The 25,003-nt window shown below is 48.5% G+C and overlaps 1 protein-coding gene across 1 annotated transcript; it reads left to right on the forward strand.

Annotated features, from left to right (window-relative positions):
• The first annotated feature begins 1,629 nt into the window (after nucleotides 1-1,629).
• MBD3 (methyl-CpG binding domain protein 3) lies at nucleotides 1,630-25,003 on the forward strand. The gene is made up of 7 exons (XM_063453290.1): nucleotides 1,630-1,917; nucleotides 3,063-3,222; nucleotides 3,317-3,454; nucleotides 3,594-3,684; nucleotides 22,266-22,443; nucleotides 24,093-24,272; nucleotides 24,419-25,003. The coding sequence occupies exons 1-6, from the start codon at nucleotides 1,694-1,696 to the stop codon at nucleotides 24,265-24,267; spliced, it is 966 nt and encodes a 321-aa protein (XP_063309360.1). The 5' UTR covers nucleotides 1,630-1,693; the 3' UTR covers nucleotides 24,268-24,272; nucleotides 24,419-25,003.

A 25,003-nucleotide genomic window follows, 5' to 3' on the forward strand; every position in this document is an offset into this window, starting at 1 on the left:
CCCATAATAATAATATGGCCACAATATGTAAAGCCCACCAATATGTCACAATACCCCAATATAGGCGCGTGATACACTAAATTTAACATGGAAGATTTACATGCTAACTGCAATACTTACTGCTAAGTCTCCTCGGACACCTACTGCTGCCCCTCAAGATATTATTCTGCTCTGTCAGACATCTGGACAAGCAACATTAAATAGAGTGCTTAGTACTATAAGATAGTAGCAGGTATCCAGGAGCTAATTAAATGGAGTAGTATTAAAAATAATAAAAATATTATGAAGTGGATAAATATGATTAAAACATATTAATGGAGATCTCGAGTTAAAAATAACTGTATGGCATGGGTGTCCTTGACTCTGGAAAATGGAGCATCCCAGGGTAAATACCACCTTTTGCCAATTGTTATACTTCCAAGTAGAGTGAAAGATTATAAATATACTCCAAATAACACTGACTATTATCACGCAAGTATAATACTTGCTAAATCAAGCAAAACCAGTACCGTACACTGGTTGCTGTATGCAGTATAAAATTATCGCTGAGAAACAACTGAGAGTGTAAAAAAATCAAATTTATTCCAAAATATTTAAAAATAGAATAAAAAATGAGTCCATAGATACAATACCAATATTAAAGGCGTATAATACAAAATAACCTTGTTCTCAGGCAAGGATGGATGTAGATGCTACTTGCGATATTGACATCCAGATTCTGATTGCTGGTGAGGACGGTGTGCGTACCACATTGTGTTCCACCTCGAGCCTCACTTCGGGGGAACAGCGCTGCTTGTCAGAAGATGTTGCTGGGATCCGAGGTGATGTCTGCGATCTTTACGCTGCTACCTTGGCTGGTTGTGACTCGATAGACTTGCTGTGTACTGTTTCAGTTGACTTACTAATAACAATTTACACAACTACACTGTAGATTAGGACAATAACAATGTATCTTATTTACACAGACCGAGTTCTAAACACATTTATCGTGGTTTAACCCCTTAAGGACCAAACTTCTGGAATAAAAGGGAATCATGACATGTCACACATGTCGTGTGTCTTTAAGGGGTTAAAGACACATTACTGTGAAGCTCTATTATAATAATAATAATTATACTTCAGAGACAGCAGCCAAACGGAGCTCCTGAAAAACAAAAGGGACATTATAGCAAAGAAGGACAGAGTGATTTGGGTTAAAAATAGGGACTGTCCCTCATACTACAGGGACACTTGGGCGGTGTGTAAAATACAAAAAGCTGTAGTGGTTATGGTACTTAGAGTGCTGGGGTTAAAATGAAAAACAATAAACCGCCTCTCCATAGTCACATGGAAACCATTCCACCCATAGACATATAATGCCATACATATAATGTATTATATGTCTATGATTCCAACTGTGTTATGAATGTGCCCTTGCCCACAGTTAAAATGGCCGCCCTTTTTTTTCTCAGTTTCCCACAATTAGAGTTCTAAACCCCGCTGACTACTCTAGTGATTATACTGGCGACAGACGCTTATTTTTTTTTTTATTGTTTCCGAACTCTCGCGAGACTGTGGGCTCTCTCCGCAGGATTCCCGTGCGACCCTCCCACTCTCGCGTTTAGAACTCCGCGCGTGTGTGATGATGGTTTCTCTACCCCAACCACACCGTGACGTCACAGTGGAGCTCAGCCCGCCTCGCCTCGTCTCCGCCATGTCCTCCACCAATCAGCGCGCGCAGAGTTATGGCGAATGGATCCAATCAGGGCCGCATCCGAGCGGCGGAGGGATACGCGAAGCCAACGACGATATCATTACCGAGCGCGGTATGGAGAGGAAACGGTGGGAGTGCTCGGCCCTGCCGCAGGGGTGGAAGAAGGAGGAGGTGACCCGGAGGTCGGGCCTGTCCGCCGGCAAGAGCGATGTCTATTACTATAGGTGGGCTGGGGGGATGGGGGCTCTGGAGGCAGGAAAGCCCGGCAATGCCATGCAGATTAAGGAGGTGGGGGGGCCAGGGGGGCATAGGCTCCACACAAGAATGGGGCGAGATGGAGAGAGGTTGGTCATCATGGTGGGCAGACAAAGACATGCCACAAACAGCCAGCAAGCAGGGAGCATGGAGACAGCCGGACAGGGAGGAGAGGGAGGGATGGAGTGCAGGTCATTAGGGATTGATTACTGATTATTAGTTATTGATCAGGGCTGCAGGCAGGGATTAACAGGGCAGTGCAGGGAGGGAGGGGGAGACAGGCTGAGAGAGCATGGGGAGGGGAGAATTCAAATACCATGCATCTAGAGATTGCTAAACTTTTTATTTTTGTTGATTTTTTTTGTTTGTGTTTTTTTTTTTTGGATTACATTTAGTTGTTCAGAATGGGAAAAACAAAAAATGCAGATGGCCAGCAGAATTAGGTATGGTAAAGAAAAAAAATAAAACAATGTTTAGAGAACTGTAACTCTTGGAGTCGAGTGTATGCACTTTAAGAGACAACTTTATATTTTATTTTTATTATTTTTTTTTATTAGTAATAAAAATAATATAAATAAATGAAAAGCAAAAGATGGTTGTGATTAAAGGATCCTAAGCTTCTTGTTTTTTGGTCAAGTAGTGGTAAAAAAAAAATAAAAAAATATTGGTTGATGGGGAAAGGCTCGAGCACAAATTAGTTTGTCAGGACAAAGGGGTATGGCAGCTGGAAGGGTGAGTGAAAGCACAGATGGTGGTAGTGGGTAAATTAGGTTGGAGGAGGTGGGTAGAGTGCGTATGGAGCTGGTGATAGTGGCAGCCAGAGGTGGAGAGGTTTTGCTTGTGGAAATGAGTAGAGTGCTGTGCGTTGTCGCTGTCTGCGGCATGTAGAGGGGTGAGCGTCGCCGCGAAGAGGGGAGCAAGAGCAAATATGTTGGCGGCATAAGGGAGTGAGGATGGAGTTGGTGGCAGTAGCTAGAAATAGTCACATGAATATGTCCATGAATGACACTGACATAGATGGGATAGCTGTATGCACCAATGGGTGATCACCTGTTCAAAGGGAGAGTTCAAATGTCCTGTTTCTGAAGTATTTTTTTTTCCCCTCTGGTTTCAGCCCGAGCGGCAAGAAATTCCGCAGCAAGCCACAGCTGGCCCGTTATCTTGGAAACTCTATGGACCTCAGCACTTTTGACTTTCGCACTGGGAAGATGCTGATGAGCAAAATCAACAAGAACCGCCAACGCATGCGGTATGATGGGCTAAACCAAGCTAAGGTATTAGATCTGCGGTTCATATTATACAAGAGCAAATGGGTTCTGATGGGTTTAATATAAATCTTGGAAGCAAACTGACACAATTTCTTTGTAGGGGAAACCCGATCTAAACACAGCACTTCCTGTCAGACAAACTGCATCCATCTTTAAGCAGCCTGTAACCAAGGTGACCAACCATCCCACTAACAAGGTTAAAAGTGACCCTCAAAAGGCAGTTGACCAACCACGTCAGGTGAGACATGTATGATTAATGTGCCTTTTACTCTTTTGAGCTGTTTGTAGTTGTAAAATGCAAAAAAGAACAGTTTTTAACAAATTATTCTAACTTTTTTTTTTTTTTTTTTTATATTATTCATGTTTCTTCTCCCCAGCTCTTTTGGGAAAAGAAACTTAGCGGACTAAATGCTTATGACATAGCCGAAGAATTGGTGAAAACTATGGAACTGCCAAAAGGATTACAAGGTAACTTCAAAATGGTAAAGCGTAAACTGTAATGGGGATAAATGTTATACTTGTGCATGTTTTTACTGACAGGTTTATTGGTGTCCATAGAATTTATGATCTATGATGGGAACTACAAATTCAGATTTTATGTGTGAGTAGAAAACTGGTGTTGCTTGTTGTGATCAGAATGGTTTAATGACATTAGTTACAGGACAAGTCCTTTTTATGGTCTATATTTTGCAGCACATATTGCAATTACATTAGCTATCACCTTGCTACTTAAAGGAACATGATAGTCACCAAAAACAATGTTATCTTAATGAAACCATTTTGGTGTATAAATCATGCCCCTGCAGTCTCACTGCTCAATTCTTTGACATTTACGAGTTAAATCACTTTTTGGTTTCTGTCCGTGAAGCCCTAGCCACACCTCCTCTGGCTTTGACTGATGAAGCCTGCATTTCATTTTCAGTCAGATGTTAATTTGATTATTGAAGTTTTTATCTACTGCTTTGTAAAACTGTGGGGCGGCTAACCCGAGAGGATGAGGGGTTTCGCCGCCTGAGCCGTTCTTTTCCCCCTGTCCAGATTGAGGCTTTTTGATTTCCCAGGATAGTATAGCTCTTAAAAGAGCTGAGTGATTATAGCAGGTATAGCTGGTCCCTACAAGCCTCTATGATGAGGGTACTCCCACATGGACCTTGTCGGGAACTTACAAGATAAAGACCTAGACCAATAACAATGATGTTTAAATGTATGACACTCCTATTACAATCAAACAATCCCTTCCTACTGCCTGAGAGAGAACTGAGCCAGATACTGTATTAACTCAATTATCTCTAGGTAAAAAAGAACACAATTTGCAGGGAACCGGAAAGTACTCCAAAAACTCACATATAATCCCCCACACACATTATATCCCCTGATAGCCCCGATCTGGGGGAGCAACATATTTAAAAATCACCCAGATCAGGGGTTAAAAAGTTTACATGGTGCTATTCATGAAGGAGGCACCCGTCACAGTACTCCCTCCTTGTGGAACACTCCGGCAGACCCATTTTGACCCTTTTGTCCTGTGTTGGGTCAGTTGGTAAGTTCCTTTGCCGGGACAACCCGTCGGCATTGCTATTCTACTTCCCGGGTCTGTATTGGATGGTGTAATTGTATTTTGCAGGGCCAAGCTCCAGCATAGTAATCTGCCATTGTCCCCTGCGACCCGGTTAAGCCAGACCAACGGGTTGTAGTCAGTGATCAAAGTAAATTCTTGTCCATATAAATAGGGAGTCAATTTCTTTAGCGCCCAAACCAACGCCAAACATTCTTACGCGAGACACGCAACAGGGTGCTCTCCTCCATCTTCTCCCACTTGGCTCAAAACTGCCCTAAGTCCGAACATGGAAGCGTCTGCATGCACAATAAAATGTTTTTTAGGGACTGGGGCAGCCAAGACAGGAGCATTTACCAGCGCTTGTTTGAGTGACTGAAAAGCGGCTTCACATGCGGGAGACCACAGGTCCTGCCTAGGTAGACTTTTTTTTTGGGTCAGGTCAGTCGGGTTTGGCTATAGTACTGTAGTCTGGTACGAAGCGTCTGTAGTACCCAGCTGTTCTTAAGAAGGCCAATACGTGGGTCTTGGTGCGGGGTGTGGGACAGTTAGCAATTTCTTCTATCTTATCGGGTTCTGGCTGTTGTTTCCCACACCCTACCCGGTGTTCCAAGTATTGGATCTCTGCCATACCGATGTGGCACTTGTCTGGCTTAAGAGTCAGGCCTCCTGCCTGAATTTGTCCAGCACTACCCCTCCAAGGACTCACTATAGATCGCAATGTCATCCAGGTATGCACAGGCAAAATCCTGGAAGCCATCAAGGAGTCTATCCACCATACCATATGCTGGAAGGTGGCCGGCGTTCTTCATCCCGAATGGCATGATTCTAAATTGGTACAAAGCCGAACGGGGTGACGAAGGCCGACTTGGGGGTAGCCTCCTTGGCCAGGGGAATCTGGGAATAACCTTTTCATAAATTGATGGTGGTCCGATACCGTCCCCTGGCTATGTGATCTAGTAGTTCATCAGGCTGGCGAAGTGGGGTTTATCAAGCGTCTCCACCTTGTGGACTGCTAGGGTGGTATACCCAGGTTCCTGTGAGAATGTCGGTCTCTTGTCTATTAGTAAGCGCTGGGCTTCTTCAGTCTCTAGGGTCGTTAAAGGAAAACTCCAGTGCCAGGAAAACAATCCGTTTTCCTGGCACTGGAGGTACCCTCTCCTTCCCACCCCCCAATCCCCGGTTACTGAAGGGGTGAAAACCCCTTCAGTCACTTACCTGAGGCAGCGACGATGTCCCTCGTCGCGGTCTCCTCCTCCGCGCCGCTCCTCCTATTGTCTCCGTCGGCCGGTGGGCGAGACTGATCCCGCCCACCGGCGTGGAGACCTAATGCGCGGCAATGCCGCGCATGGGCATTAGCGCTCTCATAGGAAAGCATTGAAAAAGATTTTCAATGCTTTCCTATGAGGAAATGAACGACGCTGGAGGTCCTCACACAGCGTGAGGACGTCCAGCGACGCTCTAGCACAGATAATCTGTGCTATGTGTCAGGAAGTGACCTCTAGTGGCTGTCTAGTAGACAGCCACTAGAGGTGGAGTTAACCCTGCAAGGTAATTATTGCAGTTTATATAAACTGCAATAATTACACTTGCAGGGTTAAGAGTAGTGGGAGTTGGCACCCACACTACTCCGATGAGCAGAAGTGGTCTGGGTGCCTGGAGTGTCCCTTTAACCTTTTTCTCCTATTTTAACGGAGTTCACCAGATCAGGTTGGGGCTCCTTCCCTAATAGGTTGGGTAGGGGAAGGTTCTCGGGATCTGGGGTGCATATAGCAACGACCTCTTCCTGTCTTTCCTGATATTCTTTCAGCATATTTATGTGGAAAGACCTCCGTATTCTCTCATCTGTACAGCTTGCGACTACATATGTAGTGTTGTAAGGTTGTTCCACTACTTTATAGGGTCCCTGCCCGGCTGCTTGCAGCTTATTCTTCTTAACTGGTTTTAACACTAGTACTTTTTCGCCCACCTGGAAGGTGTGCTGACTGTGCGCTATCGTACCAAGCTTTTTGTCTTCCCTGGGCCAATTGGAGGTTCTCCCTTACCATCCTGGCCAATTAATCCATGCGGTCCCGGAATGACAAAAGATACGGTACAATGTGGGATCCCTCGTTCTGTTTCCCCTTCCCAGTGTTCTCTTATGAGATCAAGGGGACCGCCTACCCTTCTCCCATAGAGCAATTCGAAAGGGGAAAACCCTGTAGAGTCCTGCGGCACCTCTCTGTAATAGAAGGTGCGGTATAAATCTCTCAAAGTCTCTGTGTTCGTCAGCGAAGGTTTTCAACATCTGTTTGAGCGTACCTTTGAAGTGCTCCCAAAGACCGTTAGTTTGGGGGTGGTAGGGAGAACTTTGGATGGGTTTGATGATGCACATGTTCCACAGTTGGTGGGTGAGCTCTGCAGTAAATTGCGTGCCTTGATCAGAGAAGATTTCCTTGGGAAACATTCCCTAGCAAATATCTTGACCAATGCCTCAGCAACAGTGTCTACCTGGATATTAGTGAGAGCGACTGCTTCTGGGTACCGAGTAGCATAGTCCACCAAGGTAAGTATGTATTTTTTACTGGATGGACTAGGTTTTTGTAAGGGCCCCACTAGGTCGACTGCTATTCGGCTGAAGGGTTCTTCGATAACCGGCATGGATATCAGTCGGGTTTGGGATGGTCCCCGCACTTACCTACTTGTTGACAGGTATCGCACGTTTTGCAGTACCGTCTCATATCTCTCGAAACACCCGACCAAAAGAAATTCTGAGTTATCCGGTGAGGAGTGCAATGTCCTGCTAGGGGGATGTCATGCTCGATCCAAAGTTAAAATTGTGAAAACCAGCTCCCTCCGGTATTTCCTAGGAATTACCAGTTGTCGCTTCTGGGGTGGGGCTGACCCTTTACCGTGGATCTCAGTTAATCTATACAACCTATTCTCCCAGATAAACCTTTCGCCCTCTAGCCCTTCTTATTCGGTGTCAGCAATGGCCCTATATTTGTGGAGGGTAGGGTCTTCCCGTGTGTGCACAGGCAAAATCCTGGAAGCCATCAAGGAGTCTATCTACCATATGCTGGAAGGTGGCCGGTGTTCTTCATCTCGAATGGCATGATTCTAAATTGGTACAAAGCCAAACGGGGTGACAATGGCCGACTTGGGGATAGCTTCCTTGGCTAGGGGAATCTGCCAACAACCTTTTCATAAATTGATGGTGGTCCGATACCGTCCCCTGGCTATGCGATCTAGTAGTTCATCAGGCTGACGAAGTGGGGTTTATCAAGCGTCTCCATCTTGTGGACTGCTAGGGTGGTATACCCAGGTTCCTGTGAGAATGTCGGTCTCTTGTGGAGGTGAGGATGGAAGTCTCAGTGGTGTTCGGGCTGTCGAGTTGTCTGATGATAGTTCCATGCGCTGGATGACCAAACCCCGCTGGATGTGTTCGTCAAAACAAGATGGCCGCCACCTCATGTTCTTCCATACGAATGGCGGCCACCCAGCCGACCACTTAGAATGTTCAGGGATTGCGGTTAGAGAAGGTGTTAGGAAGGTCAAGAGGGTTAACTAGCTGCACATGATGGTCCTGGGTGGTCGGTTGGTTCAACAGTTTGTTCTGTATACGAACTGGGTAGTTTTTAAGTGTTCGCTTAGTTCGTATACCGAATGATGCAAGGCAGAAACCTTTTTAAAATTAACCAGAAAATGTTTACACGGTGCAATCCATGTAGGAGGCATCTGTCACACTCTGAACTGCAAGGTAAAGCAAGCTATTAACAACGCAGAAAATATGGAATTCTAAATTAAACAGACTGTGCAATAAAGGAAGTATAAACATTAGATCACACTTTACCGGGAGACTTTGCATATTACTTGCAGGTAGGTGTGACCAGGGCTGCATAAACAGAAACGAAAGTGATTTAACTCCTACATGGCAGAGAATTGAGCAGTGAAACTTCAGAGGCATGATCTATACATCAAAACTGCTTTATTAAAGGGACACCATAGTCACCAGAAAATCTACAGCTTGTTCTGTACCAATTTGTTCTGGTGAGTAGAATCATTACCTTCAGGCTTTTTGCTGTAAACATTGTCTCTTTTCAGAGAAAATGCAGTGTTTACATTACAGCCTAGTGATAACTTCACTGGCCACTCCTTAGATGGCTGTTAGAGATCCTTCCTGGGTCATGGCTGCCTAAAATGCATCCAAACATTCAGTATCTCCTCCCTCTGCATGCAGGCACTGAACTTTCCTCATAGAGATGTAATTCATCTCTATGAGGAGATGCTGATTGGCCAAGGCTGTGTTTGAAGTGTGCTGGCTCTGCTCTTGATCTGCCTCCTTGTCAGTCTTAGCCAATCCTATGGGGAAGCATTGTGATTGGATCAGGCTACCACTTCTGATGTCAGCAGGCAGTGGCAGGTCTAAAGGAAACCGGGCCAAAATATGCAGCCTCAGGTTTGGATACAAGTAAGTGTTTTTTTTTTTTGTTTTTTTTTTAATTTTTATGGAGGCATGAGGGAGCCAGGGTGGCTAGATGGTGGTTTTAACCCTATAGGGTCAGGAATTCATTTTTGTGTTCCTGACCCTAAAGTGCTCCTTTAAGCTATTATTTTGGTGACTATAGTGTCCCTTTAAAGTTGCCATGTGGAAAAGTGCAATAATTGGTATGTCGTAGGCATTACAGATTGTGAAGTGGCAGAAATTAAGGGGTAAATTCAACGTGAGCCTTGCAGGGTTATTCACTAAACTCAGAATTTTCAAATTAGATCAAGTGACAAGAATAGCTGATCTGTAAACCTTCTCTAACTCAGCCATAGTCACAACTACAGCTATTTGTTTTCTACTCCTTTTTATGTACAAAATAATCTGGGTAATTTGAATAACTCTGATAGTCTTCCAGAAATGTTGCTGTAGGGAGGCTACTGGCAATAATAAGAAGCTACAGAAATGAGTCACTGAGAGCTTGTTTAAAGGGATCCTGGCACTATAGGGTTAATAGTCCCCCCTTTTACCTCTGGGCTCCCCTTTGCCCACTTACTTGAATCCAGCACTGGATCAGGCTCTGCCCACGCTCCTCCCTGTCGACTTCAGACGGCGGGGGTGATCTAATGCGCGGCAATGGCTGTGCGTGCATTAGACCTCCACATAGGAAAGCATTATTCAATGGTTTCCTAGTGGGAAAATCTAACGTGAGGACATCCAGCATCAGATAACAGACCAAAAGTCTGTTTGGATTCCGGAAGCACATGCAGTGACTGTCTGGGAGACAGCCACAGAGGACAGACTTAGAGCTGCAGTGTAAACATTGCAATTTCTATAGAACTGCAATGTTTTACATTGCAGCACCAAGTGCAAAAGGGTCCTAGCAGCCAGACCACTTCAATGAACTTATTATTATTATTATTATTATTATTATTATTATTATTATTATTATTATTATTGCAATTTATATAGCGCCAACAGATTCCGTAGCGCTTTACAATATTATGAGAGGGGATTTAACTATAAATAGGACAATTACAAATAAACTTACAGGAACAATAGGTTGAAGAGGACCCTGCTCAATCGAGCTTACATTCTATAGGAGGTGGGGTGTAAAACACATTAGGACAGGAATTTGCAATCAAATAAGGTGGACTGCCCTTTAGGAGAGGGCAAGAGACAGGTATGTGAGGTATTGGTTAGTCTTGGAGGCCATAAGCTTTCCTAAAGAGATGGGTTTTAAGGCACTTCTTAAAAGATGCAAGACTAGGGGAGAGTCTGATGGCGGTAGGCAGGCTATTCCATAGGAAGGGAGCCGCCCGCGAGAAGTCCTGCAAGCGCGAGTTGGCCGTACGAGTGTGGACAACGGACAGGAGGTGGTCACGGGCAGAGCGGAGAGACCGAAAAGGGACATACCTATGGATCTGTGAGGAGATATAAGAGGGGCTAGAGTTGTTCAGTGCTTTATAGGTGTGAGTTAGTACCTTGAATTGACTCCTATAGCATACAGGAAGCCAATGTAAGGACTGGCAGAGGGGTGAGGTGTGAGAGAAACGACTAGAGAGGAAAATCAGTCTAGCAGCAGCGTTCATTACGGACTGTAGGGGTGCAGTACGGCTTTTGGGAAGACCAATCAGGAGAGGGTTACAGTAATCCATGCGGGAAATTACTAGAGCACGGACAAGCTCCTTGGTAGTATCTGGTGCAAGAAAGGGGCGGATGCGGGCTATGTTTTTAAGATGGAATCTACAGGATTTGGCAACATGCTGGATGTGAGGCTCAAAGGTGAGACCAGAGTCAAGTATGACGCCAAGACAGCGCGCTTGCAAGGATGGACTGATGTTGGTACCACAAACTTGAAGGGATAGCGAAAGAGGAGGATCAGTATTAGGAGGAGGAAAGACAAGGAGCTCAGTTTTAGAGAGATTGAGTTTCAGAAAGCGGGAGGACATCCAGTCAGAGATGGAAGAAAGGCAAGCAGTGACACGTTGCAGGACGGCAGGGGAGAGGTCCGGGGAGGAGAGATATAGCTGGGTGTCATCAGCGTACAGGTGGTAGTGGAATCCAAAAGAGGTAATAAGTTTGCCAAGAGAGGCAGTATAAAGAGAAAATAGAAGGGGACCAAGGACGGAGCCTTGGGGGACTCCAACCGAGACAGGGCGAGGGGAGGAGGTATCATTAGAAAAGGAGACACTGAATGAGCGTTGGGAGAGATAAGAGGAAAACCACGAGAGGACAGAGTCACAGAGACTAGCGATTGAAGAGTTTGAAGAAGGAGAGCATGATCAACGGTGTCAAAGGCCGCTGAGAGGTCAAGAAGAATTAGTATGGAGTAGTGGCCTTTGGATTTAGCTGCGATTAGGTCGTTAGTGACTTTGATAAGGGCAGTCTCTGTAGAGTGGAGAGGGCGGAAGCCAGATTGAAGGGGGTCAAGGAGAGAGTTGGAATTGGGGAAATGAGACACACGGGTAAAGACAAGTCTTTCCAGAAGCTTTGAGGAAAAAGGGAGCAGGGATATGGGACGGTAGTTAGAGAGGGTGGATGGGTCGAGGGATGGTTTTTTTAGTATAGGTACTACAGTGGCATGTTTAAGGTCAGCAGGGACGATGCCAGAAGAGAGCGAGCAGTTGAAGATGTGTGTTAGAGAAGGCACGAGACAAGTGGAGAGAGATCTGATAAGGTGAGATGGGACAGGATCGAGCGGGCAAGTGGTGGGGCGAAAGGAGCAAAGAAGAGCAGCCACCTCTTAGTCAGTAGCTGGGGAGAATGTCTGAAGGGTAGGAAAGGCATGATCTATGTGTGATTGAGAAACAGAAAGGCAGGGAGGGGAGAATTTCCTTAGCTGTTCAATCTTGTCAGTGAAGTAACATGCAAAGTTATCAGAAGTAAGGTTAGTTTTGGGGGTGGCCACAGCAGGGCGAAGAAGAGAATTAAAGGTGTCAAAGAGACGCCTGGGGTTGCGGGAAAATGAACTAATGAGAGAGGAAAAATGGTCTGGGTGCCTACAGTGTCCTTTTAACATTCACCAGTTAGTGATGGCAACTGTAGATATCTGCTGGCCAACACAGAAGCTTGACAAAGCTAAAAAAAAAAACATGTTAAGAAACACATGGGTGACCAGTTGGTTTAAATTGTTACATATAGTGGTGTAACCAGAGTTATGGTCGCCCGGGACAGAACAATAATTTGTTCCATGTACCACTCCCTACCCCCTATCCCTTTGGTTGTAAGACTGATTCAACACATTTAAAGACTATAGTATACTAAGTGCATTACAATTTTTGTGAATAAACCCTTAACGCAATAGAAAAAAAACAAAACATGCTTTTAAGCGTGTTTTGTGTATTTCAATATATGTTCTGTATGTGAGTATTGTTTGCATTTGAATTCAGTTGTATGTTTGTATGTACTGTTGCTATTGGAAAGCTGTGGTGTACTTGTGTTTAGTGTTTGTGCAAACACCAACTGTTCATACACACTAACAGACAGGCATACACACTGTCACTGACCTACTCACACATTCTTTTTTTTTTTTTTACATTCTTTATTTAGTTTTATGTTTAGGTAACAGTACAAACATTTTTTTTGACATAACAATGGTTTGCTAAAGACCCCATCTAGTATACCCTTCCCCCGTGTCATTCCCTCCGTTGAGTTACTGGCCTATTGTTGGGGCTCCGCAGGTGATTGAGTCCGTGTGGGTTGGTGGAGTCGGCCCCTGGAGGTCAACTAAGGATGTCACTATTCCCAATGCCCACCCCACGGCCCCCACACCCACCCCGTGGTCTTGGGGGGGTGGCAGACCGGGGGGTGCATTTCGATGTGCGGTTGGGTTGTGGTTCCTCGGTTCGAGGTGTGGGTCATGCCCGTTCCCCTAGGGGGAGGGTGGTAGGTGGAATTGCCCTGTGGAGCGTCAGTTTCCCTAGGGTCGCGGCCTCGTCGGCCTGATGTACGGGCAGTGTCTCCCACCATCTGTGTCTTGGGGATGGGTGTCGTAGCGTCCCTGAGCCGTCCTGGGTGGAGAGAGCCACCTTTGGGCTGCCTGCGTCGCTTATGTCTTGGCCGGGGGTAAGGGGTCCCTGTACGGGTCACCCCCCTGAGAGATCCTATCAGTACTATGGTGGGGCCCACTGGTCTCGTCCGATGTCCGTCTAGTTTTAGAGCCCGGCTATGTCCTATCGCTTGTCTGGTTGTGTGCAGCGAGTGTGTCTCTCCCCGCTCTGTCTCCCACCCGCTTATGTCCGCCTATGGAGTCTGGTGTCGCTATGCTACTCGCGCGGGCCTATCGGTCCCCCTCGTGGCTGCGCTCGGGCCTCGGGAGGCTAGTCTTGTGTGGGTGGGGGCCCTTAACGTACATTCCGAGTCCTATTGGTTGGGGGGGGTGTCAGTCGAGTCCTGTTGGTCGGGGGGGGTCAGTCGAGTCTTGGGCGCGAGGCAAGGGTAGGGGGTGGAGGGGAAGGGGGGGGAGAAGGGAGAAGAAGAAGAAGAAGAAGAAGAAGAAGGAAGGGAAAAAAAAAAAAAAAGGGAAGGGGGGGGTCTGCGTCCCTGTGTCTCACGTTCCCCCCTATGCATCCCCAGCTCCTCCCCCAGGTCCCTGGCGGGCCCGCCCCGGCGCGTCCCGCCCCCGGTCCGCCATGTAGATGATCCAAGGGGTCCACAGTTGGGTGCAGCGCTCCTGAGTCCCCCGTAGCTCAGCCGTGAGGGTCTCCATCGTGTATGTTTCGTCCACCTTATCTATCCATTGTGATATCGTGGGGACATCCGCCGACTTCCATCTGGCTGGGACCAGGCTCTTGGCCGCATTGAGGAAGTGCCTAATTAGAGATTTTTTGTAGCGTGGTATCGGCATCTGCGTGTGGTTGAGCAACATAGGCATGGGTTCCATGGGTATGTCTTCGTCTAGGATTTCCACGAGTTTGTCATGGATCTGTTGCCAGTAGCCTGTGATCCGGGGGCATGCCCACCACACGTGTAGGTCTGTTCCCTCGGCGGCGTTGCATCGCCAGCATGTGCCATCTGATGTCAGCCCCATGGATCTCAGTTTGGATGGGGTCCTGTACCAGCAGGTCAGGACTTTATAGTTAAGTTCCTGCATTTTGGTGCTCAGTATCCCTTGGTGCGCTAGGATATGTATCTTCCCCCATTGCTGGTCCGTCAGGGCGACCCCCGTAGCCTGCTCCCACTTAGAGTGGAAATGTGCCGGCGTCCCTTGGTCAGCTGACCCGAGCATTGCATAGAGTGTCGATATTCCACGAGTCAAATGTTCTCCATTGGAGCAGAATGCCTCGAATTGTGTGGGGTCTCTGTAGTAACTGTTTCCCTTGGAGAGTGGCGTAGTAATGTTTAACCTGGTGGTATCGGAATTGGTGTAGGCCCGTGGGCCTGGTATGTGTTGTCATGGCGGCACATGTTTTCATTTCTGTCCTGGTACACCACGCCCGGAGGTGTTGGGCCCCCCTCCCTCCAAAACCTTCTATGTCCCGCATTCGCAGGCCGTCAGCCAGTTCCGGGTTGTGTATTACCGGTGTCATGGGCGCGGGGTAGGTCGTGAACTGCAGCTTGTAGCGGATGGTCGACCATATCCTCAGTGTCGCCCCAATAAAGGGGTGGTTCCTGAGTTCCTGATCTCGCATCGGGGTTCGTGTCCACACCACCAGTGGGATCCGTCCCCCCGCCCACGTCCGCTCCAGGTGGACCCATTGTTTGTCCGTGTCCGTCACATGCCAGTCGATGATGCGGGAGAGATGGGAGGCTTGGTAGTATCCCTGTATAGATGGCAGTCCCGTGCCTCCACGATGTTTCGGGAGGGTAAGTTGAGCCCTCCTCACTCTCGGTGGGCCCGACGACCACACAAATTTCAGTATCGCAGAGCCCAGGGACTTGAAGAAGGCTTGTGGGAGAGCTATTGGAATGGTCTGGAACAGATACAGCAGGCGTGGTAGCAAGTTCATCTTCACTGTATTTATCCGTCCAAACCATGATACACATAGCTTCCCCCAACGCATCAGGTCCGTTTGGAGTGTGCGGAGGATGGGGAGAAAGTTCTCCTGGTAGAGCCGGTCCAGGTCCCTCGTCAGCCAGATTCCGAGGTATTTTAGTCGTTGCGGGCACCACCGAAAGGGAAAGCGTGCCTCCAGTTGTTCCACCTGCCCGTGAGTCAGGGATATGGGGAGAGCTTCCGACTTTGTCGCGTTAAGTTTCAAGTTTGAGAGTGCTCCATACGCGTCGAAAGCCGAGAGTAGGTTAGGTAACGAGACCAGTGGTGTTCTTATAAAGAAGAGGAGGTCATCCGCGTAGGCTGCCACTTTGTGTTCTCGGTCGCCCTGGGTGATCCCCGTAATACCCCCATCCCGTCTGACCACCTCCAGAAATGGTTCCAGAGAGAGGGCAAACAGGAGGGGGGACAGGGGACACCCCTGCCGGGTCCCGTTTGTTATCTCAAATGTCGGGGAGAGAACCCCGTTGATCCGGAGCTGGGCCCTCGGGGTCTCGTAAAGCGCCGCGATCCATCGCAGTATGTTGGGACCGAAACCCATCCTCCGTAGCGTGGTTTGTAGGAACTGCCAGTCCACCCTATCAAAAGCCTTCTCGGCGTCGGTGGAAAGGAGAAGGCTACCCCGGTCGGAGTGCTGTTGTGAGTGCATGATGTTAAGTGCCCGGACCGTGTTGTCCTTGGCCTCTCTCCCCGGGATGAAGCCCGTTTGATCCGGGTGGATTAGAGTGGAGACCAGTCGGCCTATGCGGGTCGCTAGGATCTTTGTGAATAGCTTAAGGTCCGAGTTTAGCAGCGATATCGGCCTGTAACTGGAGCATGCGGCCGGGTCCTTGCCCTCCTTGGGTATGACCGTTATGGTTGCCAGAAGGGTGTCCCCCTGAAACCGTCCATCCTCCAGAAGCGAGTTCAGGCCCGGCAGCAGCTCTGGCAGCAGTATCTCTCCGAAGGCCTTAAGGTAGCGTGGGGGTAGCCCGTCTGGTCCCGGGGCCTTGTTGAGCGGAGTGTTTTTTAGGGCCCCCTGTAGCTCCTCGATCGTAATGGGGGATTCAAGTTCCTCGCTTTGTTCTTGTGTGAGAGTCCGAGTAACGTGCTGATCTAGGTATGCTTGTATCTGCGTTTGTCTCCTGTGTGTCTCAATGTCTGTTCTGTCAGGTGTAATGTTGTAGAGTTTGGTGTAATATTCCCGGAATTCTCCTATTATTTTGTCGGGGACTTGCGTGAGGGGACCACTGCGCGTCTTGATTTTGGTAATGTGGCTCTGGCGGCGTTTCTGTTGAAGCATTCTGGCGAGCAGGCGGCCACACTTATTGGAGAACTCATAGAAGTGGCGGTTGGACCTCCTCAACGAGTGTGCCAGTTGCTTTGACAGTTGGCGTTGTAGGGCCCGTCGGGCTTCCAATAGCGCTTGGTATGCTTCTTCTGAGTTTGTGGTTTTGTGCTCTTGGTCTAGCTGGGCGACCCGCGTATGGAGATCCGTTAGGAGCCTGTGTAGTTCCTTCTTTCGCGCTGTGCCGACCTTGATAAAGTGTCCCCTGATTACGCACTTATGTGCTTCCCAGCGGGTCAGGTGCGATGTCTCCATGGGGTCGTTTTCATCGAAGTATTGGCGAAGCACTGTTTTAGCGTCCGCAAGGGCTATCGTGTCGGTCAGCAGTTGGTCGTTCAGTTTCCAGTGCCGGCGCGTGGGCTTATGGAGGGGGGACGCCATGACGGCCAGGACTGGTGAGTGATCGGACCAGTTAGCAGGGAGGATCTCACACGAGTGTAGCAAGTGAAGGTACTCCTGTGAGATAAAGATGTAATCAAGCCTACTGTGTCCACAGTGTACTGGGGAGTAGTAGGAATAATCCCTCACCTCCGGGTGAAGGACCCGCCATCCATCCGCCAGCCCTGCTGTTCGAAGTGCCGTCTGAGTGGCCCGGAGGCAGGTTCCCGACAATGAGCTAGTGCCCCTCGAGGTGTCCATTCGGGGGTCCATTGGGACGTTAATGTCGCCTGCGAGGATCAGGAGCCCCTCCCGAAAGCTTTCCAATAACCGTAAGGTATTAGCGAGGAAGCGGTGTTGTCTGGCATTGGGGGCGTATACAGAGGCGAAGGTGAAGCGCCGGTCCGCTATTGTGCCTTTAAGGAACAAGTAGCGCCCATTCGGGTCCGCCTTTTCTTCTATGCAGTGAAATGGCACAGTGCTAGCGAAGAGGATGGCCACTCCTGCTTTCTTGGAGTCTCCGTGGTTGGCGAAGTATCCCAAGGGGTACCTCCAATCCCGAAGTGCCGGGGCGCTACCCCCCTGGAAGTGGGTTTCCTGGAGGAATGCCACCGACGCCCTGTCTGCCCACATTGTTCTCAGTAGGTGCGACCTCCGTTCCGGTGTATTCAGACCCCTAACATTGTTGGACCAGAGGCGCAGGGGCGCCGGGGCGAACCCCCCAGCCCCCGGGGAGGGCATGAGGGCAGGGACGGCGACGCAGGGAGGGGGAGGAGAAGGGGTCGGGAGGGGGGGGGGGAGTCCGGGTGTGTCTGTCTGGTGTGGTAGGCTCGCGTATAGTCGGTATCCTCAAGTCGCGGTGTCGCGGTGGGGTGGTTGCGTCTGTGATCGCGGGGTGAGTGGGTCAAAAGAGGTAAACAAACACAACAATGAAACTATGTACAAAGGTCGACTTGACTGTCTAGGTGGCGGATCCGGTCTGGGCGTTCCGTGTCTTAAGTTAACAACCCTTCCGTTCCCCAGTCCTAGTGTGATTTACAGTCCGTCTGTGGGTGTGCGTGCGGCCTGCAATGTGGGCAGGTGTGAAGGATGGGTGTGTCCCCAGATAAGAACTACCTGTCCTGTATATATGTGGTTCCATCGTGACCTCCCCCCTGGCCCTCAGCGTCTGTCTGGGCCAGCCATTACTAAGTTGCGGTCTGGTTTGAGAATATACTGGTCAGGTTCCCGTTCTGATGCTATCATGGTGTGGGGCAGTGTCGGGCGGGCTGCTCCGGCGGGTCTCTCTCGGTCCAGTCTCCCACAACCCAGGGGACTTAAAGGTCTGGGGCGACCGCTAGTCGGTCTCCGCTGGTGGCCCCGGGACAGATCCCCCCCCCCACCAGCCCCCCAAGCTTGATCCCCCCCGCAGCCCCTCCCCCCCCGCAGCCCCAGACCAAATTGACCCCCATCCCGAGTCTCCCCGGGTGCTGTCCAGGCACAGAGCGTACAGTTCACTTCCCCGAGTCCCACTCCCCGTCCGCACTCCAAGTGCCCTCACAGCCCACCCAAAACCCCGGGCAGGGGCTACCGCTTCCGGTCCCTATTCTAACTCGGGGGGTGGGGGGGTCGCTGGTGTGTGTAGAGTGCCACTCAGTGATTTGTGGTTGGCTCCCGTTCGTGGCCTTACTTGCTTATATGCGACTGCTGTCTAAGTATAACAAAGCGCCATGTGGGATGTGTGTTATGTGTCCACAATGAGCGTTACCAGCTTTCTTGGGGGTTGTGTGCTCAGGCCAGTGGTTGCATGAGCTGCCCATCCATTATCTGCTCAAACGCGCTGTGTGCTATCCTCACAATATGGACCTTGAGAGGCCTCTTGTTCGTGTGAAATGCTCCTCTGAATGGGCGGCCGCGGCATCACGCACAGCCCAATATTGGCAATAGGCCTATGCTTCTGGGATAGGGCCAGTGAGCTTCGCAGTTAGCACTGTTGCAGTTCAGTTATCGCAATCTAGGGGACTAGGATCAATGGGTTCAGGAGGGACTGACTTCTAGGGTTATCCTCCGCTGGGGGGGGGGGGGGGAGGGGGGCACAACGAGTACTACAGTCACGGTTACATGGGGCACCGCGGGGCAGGGAGCCAGGGACGTCCTGCCCGGCAGAGGAGGCGGCTCCGTTGATGTTCATGGGGTTGCTTCGTCCTCCCACCCCACCTATGCTAAACTATCCCGCTAGGGGTCTGCTGCTCCCCAGCTCCCAGGACCACCCCAGTACCTCGCGGTCCGGTCGGTACCGGACCGCTCATGCTCCCTGTTCCAGGGTCACTCCTCCGCTCCGCCCGGTCCACCCCACATCCTGGGTGTCTGGGCATCTTCTCTCCTTGTCGCGGGCGGGTGGTCCTCTATGCCCGGGTCCTGTCTGGGTGCCAGTGGGGTGTCCAGGAGCCAATTGCGGACCCGGATGCTCGGCAGTCTGAGGGTCCTCAGTGCCCTGGGGATATCGTCGGGCCAGCGCACCTGGATCCACGTGTTGCCGTGCTTGATTTGAAGGCTGAAGGGGAAGCCCCATCGGTAAGGGATCCCCCTATCTCGCAGGGTGGTCGTGAGGGGTCGGAGGGCACGTCTGGCATCCAATGTGAGGCTGGAGAGGTCCTGATAGAGGGTTACTTCTGAGCCTCGGAACTGGATGCTCTCTGTGTCCCTGGCAGCTGCCATTAGTTTCTCCTTAAGACTGTACGCGTGGAGGCAGCAAAGGACATCGCGAGGCCTGCTGTCTGGGCGCTGGGGCCCCAGTGCCCTGTGCACGCGGTCAAACTGGATCTCCCTGGGGCACTCCTGGCCCAGGATCTGTTGGAAGAGGGCCCGCAGGGTGTCAGGCAGAGGAGCTGTATCGGGCTCTGGGAGTCCCCGGATCCGAATATTCTGCCGCCGACTCCTGTTTTCCAGGTCTTCAACCTGGCGTCGGAGGGATAGCAGCATGTTCCCTTGTCTCGTGGTCGCCAGTTCCGCGGCCCGGTGTTGCGTGCGGCTGGCCTGCGCCTCAGTCTCCAGGGCCTCCACTCTCACCTCAACCGCCGTCAAATCAGTCCGCAAGGCCGTGATCTCCTCCCTGATAGCCGTCCGGAGTTCCTTCAGGAGGCCGCCCGAGTCAGCTTTGGTAAGCATTTGGGTTGAGATCCTGGACAGCTCCTGCCTGATCTGGGTCAGCGTGTCGTCTGGGAGGGAATCCCCCATGCTATCTTGGCTCGGGGATCCGGGCGCCATTTTGTCCGGCGGTCCGGAGCTGCCCTGTGTGCTCGGTGTGCAGATGAAGCTGTCCATCGTGCCCGTGTGGCGGCGTGGGGAGCCACCCTGGGCCTGGGATTTTTTGTTTCGGACCATTTTGGATTATTTTGGATCGTTTGGGCCGCTATTTATTTGCTATTTGTTAGCCAGGGGGTGAGGAGCTCGGTCCCTACACGTCCTGCTGCATGCTCAGCTCGGCCACCCTTCTACTCACACATTCTTGAACGCACACTCACAATTTATTTTTATTTTTTTTTAAGGCCCATCCAGCCTTCCCTTCCTTTTAGATCTCCTTGGGATCCAGGGGAGCTCCTGCATTCTCACAGGTCTCACACTGCTCCCTCTCGCACTGTTTAGTGAGGCCACAGCCAGAGTGATGTCATATTTTGGCTCCTGGCATCACCCAGAGGGCGCACGAGGGAGTAGTGTGAGGACCTGGAAGATCAGTGCTCCTGCGCCACCCTATCCTGCCTGCTCCCCCAGTATACTTTGGCATAGTATGCACCTGCTGTCCAGGTAAACAGGTGCCTACTCTGCCTGAGGGAATAAGTGTCCGCTCTGGAGGTGCCCTAAGGTGACCAGTCGTTCACATCCTTGGCCTAGTATCAGACATCAGCCCTTTCCTCTTCTCGTGTGTTGCTCTGTTAACAAGTGTTTTAAGTGTAAAATCCTTTTATTCAGTGGTCCAATTTCCGGAGCGGTGAATGTTCCCCTTATAAAGGAGCATTCTTAGTACTATAACCTGTACATACATCTGTTGAGTTTATGGTACTAGTGGAGTGTGGACACCATCCTCCAGTTCATGGTCAGACTGATTTAGAGCAGTTTGACACTTCTGCCTTAGCAGTATCGGATTCAGTCATTTTTAGACAGCATCGATAGGCTTAGAACATGAGCTGATTGGCTCAGCCTATCAACAGTTCTCCAAAGGGACATTATATACTGAAGATTATGCAGACACGTTACAAAATAAGAGGACCAGGTTTATTGTCTAGAAAAATAGCATTTGTTTTGCAATCAAAAGGGTGGGATAATGAATGATTCTGCAGATTTATACTGGTGAGAAAGAGACTCCTTGATGACAATATGTCTATTGACTGTAGTATTGTAGGGATATTTATTCATTTTCTGTTGTATTTCATGTTGGGAAAATACATCTTGATTTTATTTGTGAATTATTTTTTTTTGTTCCTTGAAAATATAAAGGAGAGAGGAAAAAAAAATGCATAGTATTTAATATGGAGAAAGATAACTTGATTTAGGTGTTCATGTTTGTGGTGGTTGAGATTAACAATGTCACAACCCGGGCTGTGGAGTCAGAAGCAATTTTGGGTTACTGGAGTCGGAGGTACCATAAAATAAAAAGGAGTCGAAAGTTTTTTTTTATTTATTTGTTTTTTTAATACGGACTCTACGGCCCTTGTTACAACAGGTGAAATGATTAATGGAGCACTGTAGGGTCAGGAACACAAACATGTAGCCCCCTTTTGCCTCCTTAAATATAGTAAAATATTGTATTCAAGTCTGAAGCTGCTGCCTCTGCCTGTTAACTGTCTCTGTCTGCTGACATCAGAAGTGGTGGTCTGAGCCAATCACAATGCTTTCACGTAGGATTGGCTGAGACTAACAAGGAGGCAGATCAAGGGCAGAGCCAGCACACTTCAAACACAGCCCTGGCCAATCAGCATCTCCTCAGAGAGATGAATTGAATCAATGCATATCTATGAGGAAAGTCTAGCAGCCATCTGAGCAGTGGCCAGTGCAGTTATCCATAGGTTGTAATGTAAACACTGCATTTTCTCTGAAAAGACAGTGTTTACAGCAAAAAGCCTGAAGGTAATGATTCTACTCACCAGAACAAAGGCAATAAGCTGTAGTTGTTCTGGCGACTATAGTGTCTTTTTAATAGATTACAGATCCTTACTGCGGTAGGCTTAGGAAATGAAAGCACGTCTGGTCAGCCTCTATTTTACCTAGTTATTACATTTGCTAAACAAATTGCGCTCAATTTTTATTCATTTCATTTTTATGCTACAATGTTAATCTACCCTCTCCTCCGTAGGTGTTGGGCCTGGATGCACAGATGAGACTCTACTCTCTGCAATAGCCAGTGCATTACACACAAGTACTATGCCAATTACTGGCCAGCTCTCTGCAGCTGTGGAGAAAAACCCTGGAGTTTGGCTCAACACCTCCCAGCCACTCTGCAAAGCCTTTATGGTGACAGACGAGGACATCAGGTATGGATCACTTAAGATATTACAGCACTGTTCATTCATTGTTTTCAGGAGACTGTGTTCCCCTGTAGCTGAATTTAATTTGCTTGGACTTCCCAGGATTCTCTGTGGCCAAAGGGAAAATCTAGCAGCATGATAGAGGCTTCTTTCTTTACTGTGCGACTATTTTCCCTTCTGGTGACTTCATATTCTAGGGGCCAGAGTCACTGAAGTATTCTTGCGCATGCACATACTTACATTCTTGTAGCAGAGAGCTGCTATTCCACAGGTTATCTCCACTTAAGATCCCAGTAAGGCTCAGGAACAAGTATTAGAAATCCATAAGGCAATAATTCCAGCAGGCAAAACAATCCAACAATATCCCAACATCAATCCCAATGACTGGACGACACACAGCATCAGGAGCAGAACTGAACTTTTAATCACACAGATTCCTTATAAAGGTTTCTCCCATGCAAGGGAGGGATTTACAGTAATTGGTACAATAGCCAATGGTACAATAATTACCTCCCATACATCCCCTCCCCTCAGTGTGACACATTGTATACAGCAGCTAAGGGGTTAATCTGTGTACCAAATTGAAATGCTGCAAACAGTCTCTAAGCACCATGACCACTTCAAACCAATGTAGTGGCCGTAATCCTTAGTCAATGGCGGATCCGGGGGGGGGGGGGGGGGGGGCAATGGCCCCCCCCAGCTCTGCCGGGTTTCCTCTCGCGAGCTCGGAGCGTTGCTGCGGTTACCATGGCAACGCTCCATTCTTGCAAAAGTGAACTCGAGCCATAGGAGCTGCCGGCTAGACTTCACTACCCACTAGGACCGCCGCGGATTCTCCACAGGACCACCATGGATTCACAATCGATATCCCCCTCCCTGGGCAATTAAAAAAACAAAACACATTTGTTTTAATCAGCCCCCTCCAACTACACACACACTACACCCCTCACACACTGTCGTCTCACACACACTACTATAGGCCCTATCCTGGCAGACCCCAGGTAAATTGACAAAATGTTCTTAATGGCTTGACTACTTGCTCTGGGAGGGCACCATGGCACTCCTGGCACCATAACCAGTACAGAGAGCTGTAGTGTTTGTTCCTTTAAATAATCTGAGTGCCCTTTCCCGAGATTAGGCTCTAGATCTGCCCCTGCTTAGAGTAACCCTTTAATTGCCCCCAATGTTAAAAAGATTACAGTTCCTTACTGGCTTTACATCGAATCAATTTAAGGGGACATTCCGGCACCAACACAACTTTAGTAGGTACATACACAGATTGCTTCTGGTCTTATTGAAAAATTAATGTGTGTCTTTCTGGTATGAGTGGACCAGGCTAAGGGGAATTACAGTGTGTTAATGAGGTCATAACCTATTAAATGCATGTCTTTTTTGGACTGATGCTAACAGCCTATCACCGGTGCACAGTCCAAGACTTCCACATTGAAGTTGGGGATGGGAGAGTAGACACAGGGATCTGGAGCAGGGTGATGTCTTGAGAACTTTCAGGATAAACTGTTAAACCCCTCAAGGTGCGACTGCATCCAGGACCCCATGGCACCATAACAAATTCAATGTTTTGGAGCTGTGAGTGTCCACAAATATGCTATGGATGTTGTAGCTTATGCTTACCACAACCATGATGATTCTTTCAGAAAACAAGAAGAACTTGTGCAGCAAGTGAGGAAAAAACTGGAAGAAGCTCTTATGGCGGACATGCTTGCACATGTAGAAGAAATCTCCAAGGATGGAGGTGCTCCAGTGGATAAAGATATTGAAGATGAGGAGGATGAGGAAGATATAAAAGAAACTGAGACAGAGGATGTATAAGATTGGTACGTAGACAATGCAGATTGTTTTGTCTCTGTCTCTGATTTACTTTTATTTTCTATCCTGCCTGGCCTTTTGAATTCTGCTGTATTTGTTGCAAAACATCTGAATTTTAATTTCTTACATTATCTTTCTTTTTCTCATATTTTAGCTACTTTGTTACAGACCTTACTCCCAAAACACAATGTTGATACAATACCAGGACCAGAGGTGACCACCTTCTCTTCAATCCCGACCAATTAATTCTGGATACAGGACAATAAAAATTAATTGAGCCTTGAGTTGCTCGGCTTTTTGTTTTTTGTACATTTGCTTTTCTCTTGATAAATTAGTTGGTTTACGACTTAATTCGGATTTCCCAAAATCAAATCTGAATACTGTATTGAACGTCGAAAGGTCAAAAGGAGCACATTATCAAATGGCGCTCAAGGAATATGGAAGGAGCAACACATACAGAAAACCAAAAATGGAAGGATTGGGATGTGTTAACTGAAGTTATTATTATAAAGGAGTTGCCTTGTTTTGGAAGGTTATGTATTGAATATCATTTCAAGTGATTTGTTCTTTTTGGATGAAGCGGTCATGATTTGGATCATATCTTAAATGTATTTAACTTAATATGAAAAATGTTCCATTACACATAGAAGTGTAATCTGAAAATGCTCTGATTGTGTTTAATACAGGAGTGTACTAAATTTGTATTTAAAATTATGCTCCTGAACAACAAATTGTTTTG

The sequence above is a fragment of the Pelobates fuscus genome, chromosome 5 (genome assembly GCF_036172605.1).
Source record: "Pelobates fuscus isolate aPelFus1 chromosome 5, aPelFus1.pri, whole genome shotgun sequence".
Taxonomy (NCBI): Eukaryota; Metazoa; Chordata; class Amphibia; order Anura; family Pelobatidae; genus Pelobates; species Pelobates fuscus.

What these genes read in the sequence shown, in the direction of transcription:
- MBD3 (XM_063453290.1), top strand. Translation starts at nt 1,694, where the DNA reads ATGTCCTCCACCAATCAGCGCGCGCAGAGTTATGGCGAATGGATCCAA. An exon ending in ATGGGCTAAACCAAGCTAAG is followed by an intron (nt 3,223 to 3,316) that starts GTATTAGATCTG and finishes ATTTCTTTGTAG; the next exon opens with GGGAAACCCGATCTAAACAC. An exon ending in GTGACAGACGAGGACATCAG is followed by an intron (nt 22,444 to 24,092) that starts GTATGGATCACT and finishes TGATTCTTTCAG; the next exon opens with AAAACAAGAAGAACTTGTGC.